Genomic DNA, 21,433 nt, shown 5'->3' on the forward strand with positions numbered 1-21,433 from the left:
AGCTGGCTCTCGGTGAGCTGTTTCTTTCAAAGAGCCAGTCAAAAAACTGGCTCATTTGGCTAATTTTTATATTTATTAAGTTTCAAGAAGCCAGTCTGGCCTTAACTTGTTTTATCTTGGAAATAATCACTGGGAGGAGTGAATATAGATATCCCACCAATATTTGAATTATTCTGAAAAAAAGCACTGGCATTTTCAGAGACTTCATTGTCACTATTATCTGAGTCATCTCGCTCTCTTCTCACCTCTGCCACTTTTACTATTGGATGTGGAGTTTTCAGGTGTCTGTGCAAATTATTTGTGGAGCCTGACTTAAAAGAACTATTTTTTTGACAAATACTGCATTTAGCCTTACTGTCTGCCACGAGAGGAAAGTGCATCCAAATGCTGCTTCCTTTCCTTAAAATGGCTCATTTTGTCAACAACAGACTGAATCTCCTCCTCCTCATTTAGACTTCTGCTGCTGCTGCTCTCCAAGGCAGGGGGCATTCACATGTTTGTGTTGTTTTTTTCTGGTGCACTCATGTGAAGGCAGCGTGCACAACGTAGCGTGATGCTATTTGCATATCCAATAAGCACCAGGCAGCTTGGCTGCGCTCCTCCCCATGTAAATTTGGGGGGGGGGAGGACTCGGTTCCCATCATTCATGTTAACGAGCCGTTCAAAAGAACCAGTTCGTGAACGTCACAACACTAGTTTCAATCACATACCAGACATCCTTCATGTCCACTGCTGTGTGAGGCTTCTTCTTGCTGTCCAACAGTCTCATAGCAGCCACATACTCATTTTCCTGCATCTACACCTCACCGAAGGACCAACAATACACAAAATACACACAGTCACTACAAAAACATGCAACACAGCTGTGGATGTTTGATTCATTTCACCTCATGTCACAAATAAGTCACAGGAGATAAAAAAATAAAATACAACACAACTCAGGCAGTTCAGTGAACAACAGGATCACAATTCAGTTTCCACTCAGGTTTGTTTCTGCTCAAACTGCTGCTTCCTGGAACTTTGTTGTAATCCTGCAGACTGAACTGTGTTTATTTTCACTTCAACTGTTACATCACTTTTCTTCTGCAGCTTTCAACAACCTCCTGCAACAAAAACACACGGAACACTTCATTCACTCTGTGGGAACAAACAAACTCTATCAAGTGTATTAAAACTGACTGTGTTTAAATGTCCAGTCAGTAAATCCTGCTGAGGGACTTCAATCTTTCATCAACAGATTCTCTTCATCCAAGTCAGTGTGTTGAAGCACTAAATCAGCACTGTGGAGAAATACAGTCAAACTCTCCCTGCTGATGACCATCATGATCATATGGGAATATTTACAATGAGAAGAAAACCAAAGAAACATATTTACACCGATCCAGCTGTGATGATGGAACAAACTTTCCTGTTGCCTCCATTCAGGCTGTTGTTCACTGAGTCAAACAGAGTTCACTGATTTTACACCAAAATCCAGAGAAGATCGACATGTTTTACTCTGTTCACACTCCTCAGGGAAGCTGTGATTAAATCCACTTTGTTCATGTTTTATGCTCTGATTTCTGTCTTACAGCAAGTTATTTATCTGCTCAGTTATGACACAAGGCCAGTAATTCTTCACATCTTAGTCCATGTCTGGATCTTCAGGACACACTTCATCCTCTCAGCACACACTGTCCTGATCATCGCCACTTCCAGCTGCAGAGAGAAGAAAGAACAGAGGAGATCAATGAGGGTTTTCAGAGAATCACTTCATCAGCTGTCAATCAGTGATGCAGCTCATCAGGATAAAGAGCAGCAGGACTTCAGCCCTGTTCAGAGCAGCAGCTGTGGAGTGAAGCCAGTTTCCTCTCAGCTCTGATCGCACAGCTCCACTGAGAAGCTGCAGGTTTACAGGAAACTCTGGATCTTTGCTTTAAGTAAAAAACTGAGACTGACTGGAACCTTCTACTGACCTCAGATTCTCCAGTCTGTAGTCTGGACTCTCCAAAAAACCATACAGTTGCTTCACATCTGAATCCTTCAGTTTGTTTCCATTCAGGACCAGATGTTTCAGATGAGAGGGGTTGGACTTCAGAGCGGAGACCAGAAAATCACAGCAGACCTCTGACAAACTGCACCAGCCTAATCTGAATAATGGGAAAAAAAAGAAAGTTCAGAAGGCAAATTTACTGCTTGAAATACAACATATATTAATTTATTTTAACACAGAACACACTAACGAATCACAGCCTCATAAATAATGTAGAAATAAAATAAAACATGTTGGCACACAAATATAAAACTTAAACAGCAGTAAAAATTCAAAGGTTAATTTAGGAAAATAATAGAAACATGAGAGCATTTTAACTAAAAGAAAAACAGCAACAAGTAAAATGATATGGAAACAAAACCCTGAATTTCCCAAAGGATTAAAATGCTTTATTCCAGTCTGCAGGAGCACAGTGAGAAAAACTGAATTTTCCGAGTTCAGTGAAAGAAGCCAGCACCTGCTGCGTCATCCAGTCACTGCAGGGATCCTTCTCTGTCTCCTCATTCTGATCCTGATGTTATGTTTAGTGTCAAACCTCTGAGCTCAGCCTGAAGTTGTTCAGTGTAAAGCTGCTGAACTCCTACCTTCATCTGGGACTCTGCCTGATGATATCACTTCCAGCTGAAGTCTAACTGCCAAAATACTTCGATTTAGCGTGCTCACGTTTCAGCCTGTGCTTTTCCTAAGCTGTCAACTTGTGCTGCTGGATTTTCTGCTGAGTGAAAAACTAAAGGATCAGCTTCATATTTTATCAGCAGTAAAATGAAATTGTATCTTGGATTTGAACATTTCACTTGTAACCCTGTCTTGTTCTGCAGGTCAAAATTGTCAAAATGTGGGGGGAAAAAAAAAAATTCACAGTAAAACTTCGGATGGCCACATTTTCAACATTATTGGGAAATCTTTGAACTTTTTTGGTGGAAAAAAAATATTAAAAATGTTTCTTAAGAACATTTACAAAAACAACCAAAATCTAGTGAAATTCGCTGAAGTTTTACTGATATACATACATAAAGTGGGTACAGGAAGTATTCAGACCCCTTGAAATTTTTCACTCTGTGTCATTGCAGCCATTTGCCAAAATTAAAAAAGTTCATTTTATTTCTCATTAATTTACACTCAGCACCCCATTTTGACAGAAAAAAAACAGAAATGTAGGATCAGAAGAAATAGACAGCATGTGAGTTAAATATGAATGTCGCTGCAAAGGGTCTGAATACTTCTGACCATGTGATATTTCAGTTTTTCTTTTTTAATAAATTTGCAAAAAATTCTGCATTTCTGTTTTTTTCTGTCAAGATGGGGTGCTGAGTGTACATTAATGAGAACAAAATGAACTTTTTTTGATTTTGGCAACAGGCGACAATGACGCAGAGTGAAAAATTTCAAAGGGTCTGAATACTTTCCGTACCCACTGTATGTATGTATATATTATATATATATATATATATATATATATATATATATATATATATATATATGTCTGTATAAATCACTTTAGATATTTTTAGGACATTTTTGGAAAGTTTTTACTAATTTTTAAAAAATATTTTCAAGATTTTTTGGGGGGGAGGGGGAGCTCTGAATAAAAATTTTAAGGGAAACTAAATGCTGAATTTTTTGTTTGTTTTTTTCAGACAAGGAAACAATCATTTTTGGTGTCTGTAAATGAAGACAACAGGAGGGTTAAACCATCACAAGTTTTGGAACCAGCAGATGCTGAATATTTGTTTCTGTCTCAGACTGAAAAACAGGTTGAATTAGAGTTGAAACAATCAGTCGAAGGACAAAAGATCAAAAACATTCTCATGATGGTTTCAGTCATTTTTCAAGCAAAAATGCTAAACTGGTTCCACTGGGGGCTGCATAGTGGTATAGTGGTTAGCACTTTTGCCTTGCAGCAAGAAGATCCCTGGTTCACATCCCTGGGATCTTTCTGCATGGAGTTTGCATGTTCTCCCTGAGCATGCGTGAGTTTTCTCCAGGTACTCTGCTTCCTCCCACACTCCAAAAACATGCTGAGGTTAACTGGTTACTCTAAATTGCTCACAGGTGTGAATGCGACTGTGATTGTTTGTCTGTATATGTAGCCCTGCGACAGACTGGCGACCTGTCCAGGGTGTCCCCTGCCCTAGTGAGTATATATATAGAGAGACTTCAACTGGGAAGAGTTTCTGTTTTCCATCACTGAATATTTGTCGTTCTGGTGTGTTGTCGGGACAAAACCAGACAATTGAAGACGTCTCTTTGAACTGTGGTCAACTGTGGTTTTTAACTTTTATAAGTCACTGGTAGTTCAAATACAAAAACGATCAATCAATTCTGACTTGTTGCCTTGGTTTGAATATAAATTGAAGAAAAGCATGAGGTCAAATTTAAGGGAAAGATTAAGTATTTCAGTTGTTACAGCAAATTATTCATCATTACATTATGACAGTGAGGTTTAAAATTCCACTATATATTTAGCACAAAACTAAAACTTGATGTCTGACCCCAGAGTCTCCAGTCTGCAGTCTGGATTCTCCAGAAAACCACACAGATGTTTCACTCCCGAATCCTTCAGCTGGTTGTCGCAGAGCTCCAGTTGTCTCAGATGGGAGGGGTTGGACTTCAGAGCTGAGCTCAGAGAATCACAGCTGATCTCTGACAAACTGCAGTCACTTAAACTGAATAAAAGATTGGAGATAAAATCATTGATGATCCATCAGATGTGTTCAGGTTCTGAATGTTCAGATCAACATTACTTTGTCCTCATCAATCAGCTTTTCTCTAAAAGCAGCAGAGTGATTTTGTCCTTCTAAATTGAACAAAAACTAAATAAGCATTTGAAGAGTTTATTTGCAAAAACAGATAACTCCATTTTTATAAATTTTGAGAATTTTTTAAATTGTTTACTTGAGATAATATCAATCAAACTGAAGTTGAGTGGATTTGACTCAATAGAAAATACATGACAAAATAGAGAAAAAATAAATTGTTGTTACTATTTCTATTATTATCTCAAACAAAAAAAAATCTCAAAATTTATAAAAATGGATTTATATTTTTTTGCAAATAAACTCTTCATTTCTGCTTCAGTCAGTAAATATCAGTTCAAACTGATCTCAGTTCAGAGAATCTTCAGTATCCAGATGTGACTCTTTAGTAAAAATTACAAACATTTAATTACTTTAACAACTAACACAGAAAATATGACCCACAGCACATTCATTTACAGATTCATTAATGGAAGCTTTGGATCAACATAAAGTTGCTCAGTTGGTCATTAAACATTTAAGATCTACAACAGTAACAGACAGACAGTGAACTCACTCCAGATTCTCCAGTCTGCAGTCTGGATTCTCCAGAAAACCACACAGATGTTTCACTCCTGGATCCTTCAACTGGTTTATACTTAGGTGCAGAAGTTTCAGATGGGAGGGGTTGGACTTCAGAGCTGAGCCCAGAGACTCACAACCGATCTCTGACAAACTGCAGCTCACCAATCTGAATAAAGAATAAAAAAGTAAGTTAAAGCTGCTGTCCGGAGTTTGAATCGCAGCGTCTCCCAAAACACTGTTGGTCCCTCCCTCCCTCTGATTTCGCCCCTTTATTTGTGCACGCGCGCAGTACATGAGAGGAGTGCCCGGAGTGCTGCAGCATCTCGCCTGTTTTGCTGTTTTCCCCTCTTCTACATTTAGTACATTTAGTAAATAATAAAGGAATTACGTTAGAATGCTGTATTGAGTCTAACTTGTCCTAATACCAAAATAACATGAATCTGCTAGGACGAACTAGTAAAGTTTCAATATGTGATTACACTCGTGTATCCCTCTCGATGACGTTGTTTATCAAACTTAGTGCATTTACGCGTGTATATGTGTTACATTGTTTATTTATTTCTATCTAGAGTTCAGAATTGCATGACTCCTCTGACGAAGAGTATGTCCCAGACGCCCCAACATCTTCCTCCAGAGGTCGGGCATCTAAACGAAGCCGTCAGGCGGGCTATGGAGGCCGTGGTCGGGGAGCGACGCGAGCACCCCGAGCCAAAAAACGTCCTGCAGTCTCTTGGCCTGACAAGCCGTGGGATTGGTAACTTTTCTGGAAGTTGCTGATCCCTGATGCTCTCTCCTCCACAAGCAAAACAAATGTGCGCGCGGTTGCGTAGTGCGTAGCTCGCCCACCTCTGCATGGGCTTGCTGGCTGTGCGCGTAACCGTTGATTGACAGCATGACAAAGCTGAAGCTCGAACTTGATTGGTCGGCAGCGACCGGCGCTTTTTGGAATAACATGGGGGTCTATGAGAGGAAGGCGGAGCTCAGGAATAAATTTTCATATCGCGTCATACTAACATTATATTATAGTATCGAACTAGACCAACACATTTAAGCTTTGTTAAAAAATGATACATAAATTGAAAACAAACGGAAACTCCAGACAGCAGCTTTAAGGAGATAAAGTTCCTGCTTGAAATCATAGCCAAGCTAAACAGCTGAAGCCAACAGGATGCAGCTTCAAACAGTCCAACAGAAGCAGTGAAGAAGGGCTCATTAATATTAATGACAACATGCTGCTGCTTCAATAAAGACGGAGTGACTTCAGCTCTGAAACTCTGCAGCTCCACCAGTGGCTCCATCCGCACAAACTCATGCTCAGCGACAAACATAGTGACGTTTACAGTGCCTTTTTAAAACATTCACCCCCTTGAAGTTTGCCAAAAAATTAAAATAAAGACTCTTTCACTGCAAAGTGAAGATATACTTTTACTAAATAATGCCAATTACTTAAAAAATATAACATATAAAAGAAGCGATTGCATAAATATCCCCCCCTCTGTAAAGTGATTAATTCAACACAGGTGCAGCCAGTTGGTGCTAAAACTCCAACAGTGAAACAAAGATGATCTGAAGTCAGTGAATGAGTCTCAGTGAATGTAGAATAAAGACTACTGGATCTGAAAGGTCCAGTCTCTGGTGGATCAGTACTCCTGGATAGAACTACACCATGAAGACTAAAGAACCCTCCAAGAAACTCTGAGAAAAGGTTGTTGAAAAGCATCAGTCAGGAGACGATACAGGAACATTTCCAAGTTCCTGAAGATCTTCTGGAGTCCAGTTCAATCTATCATTAAGAAATGGAAGCAAGATGGAACATGAATAAATCTGACTAGAGCAGTATGTCCTCTAGAACTGAGAGACTGAGAAGAAAGAGATTAGTGAGGGAGGCCACCAAGACACCTATGACTCCTCTGAACGAGTTCCAGTCTTCAGCAGCTGAGATGGGAGAGACTGTTCTCCAACAACTGTTGGCCCTTATTCACCAGTCAAAGTTTTATAGGACAGTGAAAAGATAAAAACTCTGTTAGAAAAAGCTCAAATTAAATGTGGACTAGAGTTCACCAGAAGGCAGAACTGAAAAAAGTGTTTCTTGTCTGATGTGACCAAAATGGAGCTTTTTGTCCATCAGACTAGATGTTGTGTTTGGCGAACAGCAAGCACTGCACAAAATCACACACACACCATCCCCACTATGAGGCATGGTGGTGGCATCATCATTTTACAGGAATGGTTCTCAGCAGCAGGCTCTGGAAGGCTTGTTCTGGAAAAAGTTAAAATAAATGCAGTGAAGGTAAAGCCTGGAGGATAATCTGATGCAGTCTGAAAGAGTGTTGCAACTTGGAAGATGATTTGTTTTCCAGTAAGAAAATGAAGACAAGGTGAACATTCTGAGTGGTTAGGATCAATGGTGTAACTGCAGCCAAAGGAGCTTCAACTAAATTCTGACTTGAAGCAGAGAACACTTCTGCAATCACTTATTTTATATGTTTTTTTTATATGATGTCTGACCTCAGAGTCTCCAGTCGGCAGTCTGGATTCTCCAGAAAACCACACAGATGCTTCACTCCTGAATCCTGCAGCTCTTTGTTGAAATTCATGTAAAGATGTTTCAGATGGGAGGGGTTGGACTTCAGAGCTGAGACCAGAGGGGCAAAGCTGATCTCTGACAACCTGCAGCTCACCAATCTGAATAAGAAGAAACATGTTGTTAAAAACATTGATGAGGTTCTGAATGTGCAGCTCAACATTACTTTGTCCTCATCAATGAACTTATTTCTAAAATCAAGACTGACATTGTCCTTTTCTTATTATTATTCTAACTTTAACTAGATGTTTCAACAGATTAATTTCGCTTCTGCTCTTACATACAAGTGACTTGATACATTTGTGGAACTGAACATTGTCTCCATCAACTCTGGTGAAGTGTGATCGCACTGTTGAACGTTTACTTCTCTACCAGTACAAAGAGCAAGTGTGCCAGAGTTGCCCCGCCCCCTTGTGTACAGGCCACACCCCTTACAAATGGGTCCAACACAACTGTTTATTGGATTTGGAAAGTGAGGATGATTTATAGACAAATCTCTTATGGTGGTAAGACAAAATGTGCTCAATAGTATTTCCTAAGTACCGATAGCAGGACTATTATCCAAATTTACTGATCCTCTGGTATTTAAAACTTTAGCCCTGCAGCTCATTTAGCACTACTTCCTAAACATGAGTGGAGCTGGGAGGCGGCTAGTCAGAATGAGCTCCTTTTCCTTTCTACTGTTCCTGCCATGGAGTTTTGGGAGTTGGGGGTCTTGGTGGTACACAGGGAGCTGCCTGTGCTTTGGGGTGTCAACGGAAATAGGGAGGACGACATGTCGAAGCCCATGCAAAAGATCATCATGCAGGCAGAGGGTTGGCGGTGGTTGCTGGAGCCTGACCTGGTAAACGTAAGTTCAGGGATTCATTGTCCTCCTTCTTCTGCTTCTATATCTTTTGCATTGTGGTGAGTCACTCTGGAAAGTCCCTGACGAGTTAAAGAAGTGTCGAGTATGTCCTCCTTCTCGTTGGTCTTGTGGTGAGGTTCAGCCACCAGGCTCTTTTCTGCAGGACCATCAACCCCATGGCCTCAGGACTAGAACGATTCTTTGTGAAAGTGAGGGCAGTGATTGATGATGATGGACACTTCTCTCCCACAGCAAGGCATCAGGCGAGGCTGTCTTCTCCAAGTCCAGTCCTAGTCCTAGTCAGCAGCGTCTTCATGGATTTCCCTGTCAGGCTGTATTGACAGTGATCCCCTCTGGAGGTGAGGGTGGGTCCTCCTGAGGACATGGAAGTCTTCTGGTGCAGGTGTGATGCTACTACAGGCTCGACTAGAGGCATCTGGTGGAGCCACTGAGGGAAACTCTTATAAGAAACACATTTCGCTGGACTGTTTACATGACAAAATGTTGGTTTGTTTTGAAATCTCGGAGCTGAGAGCCTCCAAGTGAAGGATCGTCCAATCAGACGCAACCACTGCCTGCAGGAGGTGAATCCTGTATTGATTTCTGTTAATGACCATCAAGCATCCAGCGTCTTGAAGCCTCCAATGCAAAAACACTCCTTTAGACACGTACTATTACTGCATGATCCTCTGCAAAAACTGAAAATGTCAGTGTGGTAGGTTGTTCTTCAGAGGCTGATGTTTCCCCACAGTGGAGAAAACAGCAACACATACTAGAATAATGTGTCCAAATCATCTGGAATGAGCGGTGGTTTACATCTGGTGAGTCAGACTAACAGTGAAGCTGAACAACGTGGAGGTGGTCGGGTCAAGAGGTTTGGGTTGGAAGATTCTACTCGTAGTTTGAAGTTTTTAAATAATCTTTCAGTGCCACACCTATTTATAGGGGGAAAGACCACTGGACTCCAAGACATGTAGTTCCAGCCAATCCAAGCTGGGAGTGCGAAGTAGAAGCATTTGCTGACAACACGTCAAGGTCACACATGAAACAAATGCAATGAAATAGAACAGAAAATATGAACAGGAAATTTACAGCTTCATGGATGGAGGTTCTGTATGAAAACAAATTCGCTACAGCTGGTCGTTAAACATAGAAGATCTTCAATAACAACAAAAGTATCAGTGAACTCACATCAGAGTTTCCAGTCTGCAGTCTGGACTCTCCAGAAAACCACACAGATGTTTCACCCCTGATTCCTGCAGCTGGTTGCAGCCCAGGTCAAGCTCTTTCAGATGAGATGGGTTGGACTTCAGAGCTGAGCCCAGAGACTCACAACCGATCTCTGACAAACTGCAGCTATCCAATCTGAATAAAGAATAAAAGATGGAAGTTTAGAAGACAAAATTCCTGCTTGAAATCATTCATTTTCATAATTTGTTCAGGGCTGAAGAAGGTTCAGAATGTTGAAGCTTAGAAAATGGAAATTCCAACCAGCTGAAGCCAACAGGATGCAGCTTCAAACAGTCCAACAGAAGCAGTGAAGAAGAGCTCTCATTAATATTAATGACAACATGCTGCTGCTTCAATAAAGATGGAGTGACTTCAGCTCTGAAACTCTGCAGCTCCACCAGTGGCTCAATCCGCACAAACTCATGCACCAAACACACAATAAATCTGGACATAAAAGATTTTAACTCTTCATCAACTGTTACCAACTGGATTTTCTGCTGATTGACAAATTGAAGATTAAATATTGGTGTTTTGCATCTGAACATTTTGCTTTATAAATCATCACAACTTCATCCAAGTCTTGGAACCAGCAGATGCTGAATATTTGTTTCTGTCTCAGACTGAAAAACAGGTTGAATCAGAGCTGAAACAATCAGTTGGCGGACAAAAGATCAAAAACATTCTCATGACTCTTTACTCACAGCAGCTTTGAAGTGTCTAACTATTAGATGGATGAAATCCGATCCCTCTACATATAACATCTGGATCCAAAAGGTGTGGGACATATACCAAATGGAGCAGACTAAATACACACTTAGACTCCAAAAATCTATGTTAACTGAATGATGGAGTCCTGCCTTGTTCCTACTGATTCAAAGACACTTATCTTTTAAGGATGCCCCCCCATGTATTTCAGCCCTACATATCATATACTGTCATTGTATAAAGGCGATGTTGGTTTACTAATCACACCTGAGAGTGGACAACCTGGAGAGGAATATGTATATTTTTCTTATTTATTTATTTTGTATTATTCTCTCCTCTGTGCCATTTTGTCTTGCTTAATTTGATGTTGCTGTTCTGTCTGGCAACTGAAAAAATAGGGGAAAAAAAGCAGAAACTTGTAGAATGTATACTAATGAAATGTAAATAAATATTAAGTTAAAAAAAACATTCTCATGATGTTTCTGTCATTTATCCAGCAAAAAGACTAAAATTGTTCCAGACTGTCCACTGTGAAGACTTTCTGGTTTCTATCTCACTACAACTGTTGCACTTTTTACTGCGGAGTCAGAGGATCAGTAGAATATCAACCTGAATGCTGCAGTTTAGTGTCACAACAACTTTACATCAGATTCATCTCAGCACAAAAGTAAAACATGATGTCTGACCCCAGATTCTCCAGGCTGCAGTCTGGTTTCTCCAGAAAACTACTCAGATGTTTCACTCCTGAATCCTGCATCTTAATCCCGCTCAGGTCCAGATTTTTCAGATGGGAGGGGTTGGACTTCAGAGCTGAGACCAAAGAAGCAAAGCTGATCTCTGACAAACCGCAGTCGCTCAACCTGAATAAAGGATAAAAAAAATGTAGATAAAATCATTGATGGTCCATCAGATGTGTTTAGATCAACATTACTTTGTCCTCATCAATGAGTTTTTCTCTAAAATCAGAAGCCTGACTTCGTCGTGTCAATCTTCAGACTAAGTGAAGTCAATCTTTAGAAACACTCAGATATGTTAACTTCATTGTGGTTCACAGAAAACTAACTGATACATGGATCTCCAGATTAAGCATGACAAAGATGATCAGATCAGCTCAGAAAATAAGCACACCTCTCAGACCCGCATCTGAACATTCAATTTATCTGTTTGTCTGAGCTGACCAGGAAAATAGGCATGAACATTGAATAGTACATTCCAAGATCCTGATGACCATACTATATAATACGCCCAAAAAAGATTTAGCACATTCTACGTCAACAGTAGAGTGTCAAGAACCCGGATGTCCTACTACATCTGGTCAGTGGCAGCATCATGATGTGAAGCACGGTGGTGGCAGCATCATGATGTGAAGCACGGTGGTGGCAGCATCATGACGTGAAGCACGGTGGTGGCAGCATCATGATGTGAAGCACGGTGGTGGCAGCATCATGACATGAAGCATGGTGGTGGCAGCATCATGATGTGAAGCACGGTGGTGGCAGCATCATGATGTGAAGCACGGTGGTGGCAGCATCATGATGTGAAGCACGGTGGTGGCACCATCATGATGTGAAGCACGGTGGTGGCAGCATCATGATGTGAAGCACGGTGGTGGCAGCATCATGATGTGAAGCACGGTGGCAGCAGCATCATGACGTGAAGCATGGTGGTGGCAGCATCATGACGTGAAGCACGGTGGTGGCAGCATCATGATGTGAAGCACGGTGGCAGCAGCATCATGACGTGAAGCATGGTGGTGGCAGCATCATGACGTGAAGCACGGTGGTGGCAGCATCATGATGTCAAGCATGGTGGTGGCAGCATCTTGATGTGAAGCACGGTGGTGGCAGCATCATGACGTCAAGCACGGTGGTGGCAGCATCATGATGTAGCGATGCATTTTGACAGCATTTATTGTAAATTCTTGTAAGTAACCTAAATTAAACTGATTCTGATTCAGTGTTGTTCAATCTTCCAAGAGGGTGAATACTTTTTATAGGCTTAGTACTAGACCTAGAACAGTACCAGAAAGTGAACTGACTCCAGAGTCTTCAAGTTGCAGTCTGGACTCTCCAGAAAATCACGCAGCTGCTTCACTGCTGAATCCTGCAGCTGGTTGTCACTCAGGTCCAGATGTTTCAGATGAGGGAGGTTGGACTCCAGAGTTGAGACCACAGAATCACAGCTGATTTCTGACAACCTGCAGCCCCTAAAACTGAAACAAGAAGAAAAACATGACGATAAAATCATTGATGATCCATCAGGGATTCTGATTCCTGCTGTCCACACTGACTGTCAATCATGTCTTCATAGCACACCCCCGATGCAAGGAATCTGAATTGCATAAATTCAAAAAACATTCAGTGAACCAACCTCAGAGTGTCAAGTTTACAGTTTGGACTCTTCAGTGCGTCACACAGATGTTTCACTCCTGGATCCAGCAGCTGGTTATCACTCAGGTCCAGTTTTGTCAGAAGGGAGGAGTCGGACTTCAGAGCTGAGGCCACGACTTCACAGTGAGTCTGTGAGAATCCACAGTTCCAAAGTCTGTGAGGATGCATATTGGACAAAACATGTTATGAGAGAGGACACTGTATGTTTATTTCAAGCATTACTAGAAAAACATGTTCCTGTCCACGATTTCAAATGTTGAGCTCAGAGAACAGTTAAGTTGGACAGTTAAGTTGGAGGGTGATGTCTCAGCTTCATCTCCTTCATTGAACATTTACAGTCTGCTTTCAAAAGCTACACTACTGTTCATTTTATTGACAAAAACTATGACAAAAAAAACATAAACTGAACACTTATTTTTCAGGACTAAAACAAAACAAAAACTAAATTAACCCTCCTGTTGTCTTCATTTACAGACACAATAAATATTGTTTCCTTGTCTGAAAAAAAAAATCCAAAAGTTCAGCAAGGAAATTCTACAAATTTCTGAAAATTTGCAAAACCTTCAGGAAAATTTAAATAATTCCCAATTTATTATTTATTAAAAAAAACAAATGTGGCAATAAAATTCTTGTAAATGCTTTCAAAAAATGAGTAAAAATCTTCAAAAAAAATCCTAAAAATATCTTAAGTGATAACATATATATCCGTAAAACTTCCAATATTTTCTTTAAGAGCGTTCAGAAAAACAATCAACCAAAATTCAGCAAATTTCGCTGAATTTTGGTTGATTTTTTTCTGAAAACAATGTTCTTAAAGAAACACTTTAACATTTCTTTTTTTTTTTTTACCAAAAAAAATGTTCAAAAAATTTCCCAAAATCGTTGAAAATGGTGACATTAGAAGTTTAATTTTTCCCCACATTTTCAAACTTTAAAATGGGACAACGCGAACCTAAATGGACCGAAAAACACCCGAGAGTTTCTTTCTGTGACACGTTTTTTTGAATAAAACAACTTTCCTGTTTAAAAATGACCCCCTGAGTTGACAACCAGCCAAATGCTTCTTTATTCAAATCAAAACACGCTGCAGCGTCAGTCTTTGCATGATCCGTAGTTTACAGTGCCTCCTGTTGAAGATGCAACATTTAGACAGATTGTGTTGTTCTAGTGACTGAACGGTTTCACTAATATCAGGATCAGTTCGTTCCCGGTGAAACCAAATCACAGCATTAATTTATTTCAACACTGTCAGCTGAAGCACAGACATTAATGGAATAATAATTAGCGATTCTACTTTGAAAGGCTTTCAAAAAAGAATATTACATGGAACACAAATAAGAATGAATACACTGCATTTAAAGAAAAGAAGAAATAGCATTGAAAACTGCAAAATATCACAAAATATTGTGATAAAACCTGGGCAAGAAAGTTCTTTCAGCAGGTCCATCAGCCAAAGAAAGACACTTTTTTTCCTTCACCTTTTTTATCAATTCTAAATAGAAGCAACTATAAAAAAAAAACATTTTCACTGCATTTCAGACAGCTAAAGACCAGCTGAGACTAAACACAGCTGATGTGGAAGGTCTGAAATAAACAAGTGGAACAATGAAGAATAATGAGATGTTCTAGTGAGAAGATCTGAAGAACTGAACTACTGATCTACTCTGACTGATCATGTTCATCACATCTGGACTCACCGAGCCTTTCTGCAGTTTCTCACAGCTGGAATCAGTCTCCGAGCTCCCTGCTTTGATGTGTTGTACTTCCTCAGGTCCAACTCATCCAGAACCACCTCTGACATCTGCAGCATGTCGGACAGAGCTGAGCAGTGGAATTCAGAGAGTTCCTCATCTAAACTGGTCTCTGACTGCAGGAACTCTTGGATCTCCTGATGGACTGAGATATCATTCATCTCCATCAGACAGTGGAAGATGTTGATCCTTCTGTCTGGAGACATGTTAGTCTTCTTCTTCTGTTTCAGGTTGTTGATGACTCTCTGGATGATTTCTGGACTGTTCTCTGTCTGACCCAGCAGACCTCCTAAGACTCTCTGGTTGGACTCCACAAAGAGGCCATGGAGGAAGCGAACAAACAGGTCCAGGTGACCATTTCTACTTTCGAGAGATTTCTCCAATACTCTCTTCAGGAAGTCATCCAGGGATGAGCTACTGTAGTCTTCTCCCAGGAACTTCTTCAGCACCTCAGTGTTCCTGTTGGTGTAACAGTGGAACATGTAGACTGCAGCCAGAAACTCCTGAAGGCTCAGATGAACAAAGCAGTAGACTGGTTTCTGGAACATCTCACACTCTCTTCTGAAGATCTGGGTACAAACTCCTGACAACACCGAGGCCTCCGTCACATCCAGACCACACTGCTCCAGGTCTTCTTGGTAGAACATGATGTTTCCTTTCTCCAGATTTTCAAAGGCCAGCCTCCCCAGCTTCAGAAGAACTTCCCTGTCAGCCTCCGTCAGCTCCTGTGGACTTGTCTCAGGTCCCTCATGGTACTTGTTCTTCTTCCTCTGTGTCTGAACCAGCAGGAAGTGTGAGAACATCTCAGTCATGCTCTTGGGCAGCTCTCCTCTCTGCTCTGTGGTCAACATGTGCTCCAGACCTGCAGCAGTGATCCAGCAGAACACTGGGAGTCGACACAAGATGTGGAGATTTCTGGATGTCTTCATGTGGGAGATGATTGTGCTGGAGCGCTCTTCATCACTCAATCTCCTCCTGAAGTACTCCTCCTTCTGGCCATCGGTGAAACCTCGTACTTCTGTAAACCTGTCCACACGTGTAGGAGAGATCTGACTGGCTGCTTCAGGGCGGGAAGTGATCCAGACCAGAGCCGAGGGCAGCAGATTCCCCTCCATGAGGTTCACCAGCAGAACGTCCAGCGATGACTTCTGGCTGACATCAGACACAACCTTCCTGTTGGTGAAATCCAGTGAAAGTCTGCTTTCATCCAGACTGTCAAAGATGAACAAAAGTTTACAGACAGCCAGCTGCTCTGCCGGCACCTTCTGTAATGTTGGATGGAAATGATGGAGCAGCGTGAGAAGACTGTGCTGCTCATCTCTGATCATGTTCAGTTCCCTGAACGGAAGCATCACCACCACACTGACGTCTTGGTTTTCTCTGCCCTCTGCCCAGTCCAGAGTGAACTTCAGCACTGAGAAGGTTTTTCCGATGCCAGCCACGCCATTGGTCAGGACCACTCTGATGGCTCTCTGCTGCTCAGGTGAGGCTTTAAAGATGTCCTGGCACCTGATGGGAGTGTCATAGAAGGTCACCTTATCTGGGGAAACAGTGTCTTCACTGTGTCCCTCTGTGCTGTAGAGCTCAGTGTAGATCCTGCTGAGGAGGGTTCCACCTCCTGCTTCATCACTTCCTTCAGTCACATGTTCACATCTCCTCCTCAGACTCATCTTATGTTCCTGCAGAACCTTCTGCAGACCAACATCTGCTGAAATACCAAAAAAAAAAATGAGACCAAACAAACAAACACAAACATCTTTCATATCTGTACAACACAAAAACAAGGTCACTTTTTACACATCAGTCCACCAGCAAATGTTCAGTCTTACTTTGTCCACAGCTGCTGGTTCTGGGTCTTTCACCACACTGGGGACAGGAGGAGTGTCCTGATGGAGCAGACTGGTCCTCGTATGAGGTGATGCACTGTCTGCAGAACCACTGTCCACAGCTGGTAGAGACTGGATCCTTCAGGACGTCCTGACATGAAGCACAGCAGGACGGCTGCTCCTCCACAGAAATATGACTCATCTTCTTCTCTCTGTGGACATGAAGGAAAAATGACTGTGACCATTAAAAAACAGCAAAGTCATGAATAGCAAGGTTTAAAGCCGGTACTGCCTTATAAAGAAAAAAAAACACTATTTATATTCTATACTAACAGAAACACAACAGCTCTGTGGTACATCTGAGGTTTTGAACACAGTCTCTATTCCAGAGTTTCTCTCATTCTGTGTTCCTTTGAGCCAGTTTACTTTGTTGTATTTTAGCATTAGGGAATCAGTTTCGGAACCGAAATTACACAAAAATCGCATAATCTGGAACGTGATGCAGAAATATTTTCCTAGATTGGAACAACATATTTGCACTAATAGTGGTTCTTCCTGCTGTTAGCTGACTGAATCTTACTTTGTGTCTGAGGGTCCAGGGTCTTCACTAACGTCTGGAGGATCTTTGTCATGAGGCTGTGCTCCGTCCTCCTCTTCTTTTAAATCACTCATCTTCAGTCACTCGGTCTAAGAGTTAATCCAGACACAAGAATCAGGACAAACCACATCTGTTAAAGAGTCACCACCAAGACTTTCAGGTCAGGAAGTACAACAAACACAGAATCTATTTTCTAACAAATCCGGTCAATGCTCCACCTTGTAAATAAATAGATCCGTATTTTCTTTTACGGTTCACAGATAAACAGCGGTCTCTGACTGACAATAGATAAATAATATTGTTGGACCAGCACTCACCTTGTTTTCCTCCTCCTGCCCTGTCAACTCTAAAATAGAGTCTGAAGTCATAAAAACCTTTTATAGTTTCCTCTCTAGACTTTGAGCCTGGATCATCTGAGCAGAGGGCAGAACTACGAAGCAAGTCTGAAACACCCAGACTTTCTTTGTGTCGGTAAGCTCGACAAAAACCGAAACCTCAGTCAGAAATTTCAGGTATCAGAGGGCAGCTTTCAGCTGTCTTGGTCTGCGTTAAACTTGGTGCTCTTCCACACAAAAGGGAGCATTTAATTTGTCTCTTCTGCACAAAAGGAATCGATGGTGTCCCGCCTACTTCAGTCAACAGATCTTTAGAATAGAGAACTAGGGATTAAAAAAAAAATCATGACGTTAAAAAGCACTGCTACTGCAAATGATGGTGTTAATATATTTATTCAACTGATCGACGCAGCCGTTTATTTCTAACCAACAGCTGCACATTAACTCTCGTGTCATCTTGCGGGTCAAATTGACCCGTTTTAAAGTTTGAAAATGTGGAGAAAAAAAAAATGTAGATTTTCACAGTGAAATTCCTGATGTTCACATTTTCAACATTTTTGGGAAATCTTTGAACTTTTTTTGGTGGAAAATAAGAAATGTTCAAAATGTTTCTTTAAGAATTTTTTTTTAAAGAAAATAGAAATTTTACTGATATACAGTGGTATGCAAAAATTTGGGCACCTCTGATAGTTTTCAAGATTTTCCTTTATAAATCACTGGTTGTTCAGATCAGCAATTTCAGTTAAAAACATCATATAGCAGACGAACACAGAGATATCTGAGAAGTGAAATGAAGCATTTATAGGATTTACAGAAAGTGTGCAATAATTATTTAAACAAAAGTAGGCAGGTGCATACATTTTGGCAGCCCAACAGAAAAATTACATCAATATTTAGTAGATCCTCCTTTTGCAGAAACAACAGCCTCTAAACACTTCCTATAGCTTCCAATGAGGGTCTGGATTCCGGTTGAATGTATCTTTGACCATTCTTTCCAGTTTAGTCAGGTTTCATGGTTTCCGAGCATCGACAGTCCGCTGTAAATCACATCACAGGTTTTCAGTAATATTCAGGTCTGGGGACTGAGATGGCCATTTCAGAACGTTGCACTTGTTCCTCTGCATGAATGCCAGAGTAGAATTTGAGCAGTGTTTAGGGTCGTTGTCTTGTTAGCCCCGGCGCAACTTCAACTTTGTCACTGATTTTTGAACATTGTTGGCAAGAATCTGCTGATACTGACAGGAATCCACGCGACCTTCAACTTTAACAAGATTGCCAGTACCTGCACTGGCCACACAGCATGATGGAACCACCACCAGATTTTACTGTGGGTAGCAAGTGTTTGTCTTGAAATGCGGTGTTCTTCATCCGCCACGCATACCGCCCCTTATGTCCAAATAACTCAATTTTAGGTTCATCAGTCCACAGCACCTGATTCCAAAATGAAGCTGGCTTGTCCGAACGTGCTTTAGCATACCTCAAGCGACTCCGTTTGTGGCATGTGTGCAGAAAAGGCTTCTTCCGCATTACTGTCTCATACAGCATCCCGTTGTGCAAAGTGCACTGAACAGCTGAATGATGCACAGAGACACCATCTGCAGCAAGATCATGTAGGTCTTTGGAGCTGGTCTGTGGGTTGAGTTTGACTGTTCTCACCATCCTTCGCCTGCTTATCTGAGATTTTCCTTGGCCTGCCACTCCGGGCCTTAACTAGAACTGTGCCTGATGTCTTCCATTTCCTCACAGTGGAAACTGACAGCTGAAATCTCTGAGTTAGCTTTTTGTATCCTTCCCCTAAACCATGATGTTGAATAATCTTTGCTTTCAGGTCATTTGACAGTTGTTTTGAGGCTCCCATGTTGCCACTCTTCAGAGAACATGCAAAGAGGAGAACAACTTACCATTGGCCACCTTAAATACCCTTTCTCATGATTGGCTCCACCTGTGTATGTAGGTCAAGGGTCAATGAGCTTACCAAACAAATTTTGTGTTCCAATAATTAGTGCTAAATGTACTCAAATCAATAAAACAACAAGGGTGTTCAAATTTATGCACCAGCCTATTTTTGTTTAAATAATTATTGCACACTTTCTGTAAATCCTACAAACTTCATTTTATTTCTCAAATACCACTGTGTTTGTCTGCTATATGATATATTTAACTGAAATTGCTGATCCGTACAACCAGTGATTTATAAAGGAAAATCTTGAAAATTAACAGATGTGCCCAAACTTTTGCATACCACTATGTAATCACTTCAGATATTTTTAGGATTTTTTTGGAAGATCCACATCTTACATGTTTGGTCTGATTACACAATAAACTGTGAAAACGCAAAACTTTCACAAAATACAATTTTTCTATGGCCACAGAAATACGACGGTGTATTTTAACGTTATAACTGCTTGATTCAGATAAAAGTAGCTGTATACTATATAATAATGCAGTAACTAGTTTAAAAATGAATTACCATCAGTTCTGGGACTTCACCGCAGCTCCACCGGCTTCCATCCCAGTCAGTCCGCTCATCCTCCGGCGTCCACCGGGAACTCTGACCGCAGTTTGATAACTTCTCCTCCGCAGGACTGCTCAACTTTCTCCTACCAGCTGTTTAAAACTCTCAAATAATTTTAACGTTCCAAATCTCTTCCATACCGACTCCGCTGGACTTCCTTCTCCTAAATCAAACACGAGCACCGGAGTTTGTTTACATCCGCAAACCGCGTCCCTCTGCTGAGCTATCGCGAGAACACCAAGATCACGTCGGTCCTCGGTGGAGCTCCCATAGATATGCAGATATGATGAGCTCCCCTCTGACGTTTTTCTTCCTGATCAGCCTCTTTTAGCTCATCAATGTGCTGTGTTCCCCCAGATGTTATTAAAACTGGGGATTTACAAAAGATTTTATTTCCACTCTGGAGAGTTTCTAACTCACAATAAAAGAGACAGATTAGATTTAGTTCAGATCACAAGCCTGTCCTCAATCGAATTTTTTAAAAGTTAGAATCGACTATGAAGCAGTCCTTGAAATATTAATCCTGATGTCAACAGCATACACCATATACAACTATAAAAAACAGTTAAATGACTCAGTTCAGTTGTAATCGACTGATTTTTTATCCTAACAGGACTCTCGAGGCTAAATTACTCTCGTTATACCTGATGTTTTTCTAAAGAAGTCCTTGAGTCTTCTGAAAGATGTCAACACATATATCACAATTCTTAGTATTTATTATTAATATAAATAAATGTGAAGTGTTTCCAATTAATTTAATGGTGTCACAGTAGAGCCAGAATGTCTACCTTTACAGCTGAATGTGGCTTTGTACACTTTAGATATATTTTAACCAAGATCGCCTGTAATTCAGCCATAAAAAGCTTTTCCTGAGTCTTCCTGGCTGTTAACCTGCTAACACCTCATTAAGTCAAGCTGAGTAGAGCCTCATCTCATTTCACTAATTTCAGCTGGTTCGACTCAGAAATCAATCTTGGGGCGTCTTAACAAAAGATGTTTCAAGTCCTAAAACACATCTCAATGAGATGTGGCTGCTCATATCTACCCATGTTTCTATTTCCATATTCCAACTTATTGCTTCCTATTGATTATTATTGGATTAAATCAACACATTTCTGCCTCTTTTCTACTCATTTTGTCTCTTCCTCTTTCTGTCTTCTTCTTTCTCTTCCTCCTCTTCCTTGTGTCCTTGTTTCCTTCTTTGTCCTCCTCTTTCACTCTTGTTTAATAGCAGAAGGCTGGTACTCCTGTTTTTATCTCTTCCTCCTCCTATGCTTCCTCATTCTCTTCTTTTCCTCTA

At 40.9% G+C, this 21,433-nt stretch overlaps 1 protein-coding gene across 4 annotated transcripts; it reads right to left on the reverse strand.

Moving 5' to 3' along the window:
- Window positions 1–864: 864 nt before the first annotated feature.
- Window positions 865–20,376, reverse strand: LOC110963994 (NACHT, LRR and PYD domains-containing protein 12-like). 4 transcript variants are annotated; one of them, XM_051937650.1, is made up of 13 exons: window positions 20,089–20,375; window positions 17,266–17,372; window positions 16,689–16,897; window positions 14,806–16,564; window positions 13,089–13,262; window positions 12,757–12,930; window positions 11,405–11,578; window positions 9,975–10,148; window positions 7,861–8,037; window positions 5,345–5,518; window positions 4,525–4,698; window positions 1,956–2,129; window positions 865–1,698 (listed from the first exon to the last, which is right to left on the reverse strand). In XM_051937650.1, the coding sequence occupies exons 2-13, from the start codon at window positions 17,355–17,357 to the stop codon at window positions 1,683–1,685; spliced, it is 3,471 nt and encodes a 1,156-aa protein (XP_051793610.1). In that variant the 5' UTR covers window positions 17,358–17,372; window positions 20,089–20,375; the 3' UTR covers window positions 865–1,682. The 4 variants fall into 4 exon arrangements, with proteins under 4 accessions (XP_051793610.1, XP_051793602.1, XP_051793622.1 ...); XM_051937642.1 differs by having other exon boundaries at window positions 14,806–16,567; window positions 20,089–20,374; XM_051937662.1 differs by lacking the exon at window positions 7,861–8,037 and having other exon boundaries at window positions 14,806–16,567; window positions 20,089–20,376.
- Window positions 20,377–21,433: the final 1,057 nt, after the last annotated feature.

Source organism: Acanthochromis polyacanthus, chromosome 2 (assembly GCF_021347895.1).
Source record: "Acanthochromis polyacanthus isolate Apoly-LR-REF ecotype Palm Island chromosome 2, KAUST_Apoly_ChrSc, whole genome shotgun sequence".
Classification (NCBI taxonomy): Eukaryota; Metazoa; Chordata; class Actinopteri; family Pomacentridae; genus Acanthochromis; species Acanthochromis polyacanthus.

What these genes read in the sequence shown, in the direction of transcription:
- LOC110963994 (XM_051937642.1), bottom strand. Translation starts at nt 17,357, where the DNA reads ATGAGTGATTTAAAAGAAGAGGAGGACGGAGCACAGCCTCATGACAAA. An exon ending in AGAAACTGCAGAAAGGCTCG is followed by an intron (nt 13,263 to 14,805) that starts GTGAGTCCAGAT and finishes GCATCCTCACAG; the next exon opens with ACTTTGGAACTGTGGATTCT. An exon ending in TGCAGCCTGGAGAATCTGGG is followed by an intron (nt 10,149 to 11,404) that starts GTCAGACATCAT and finishes TTCTTTATTCAG; the next exon opens with ATTGGATAGCTGCAGTTTGT.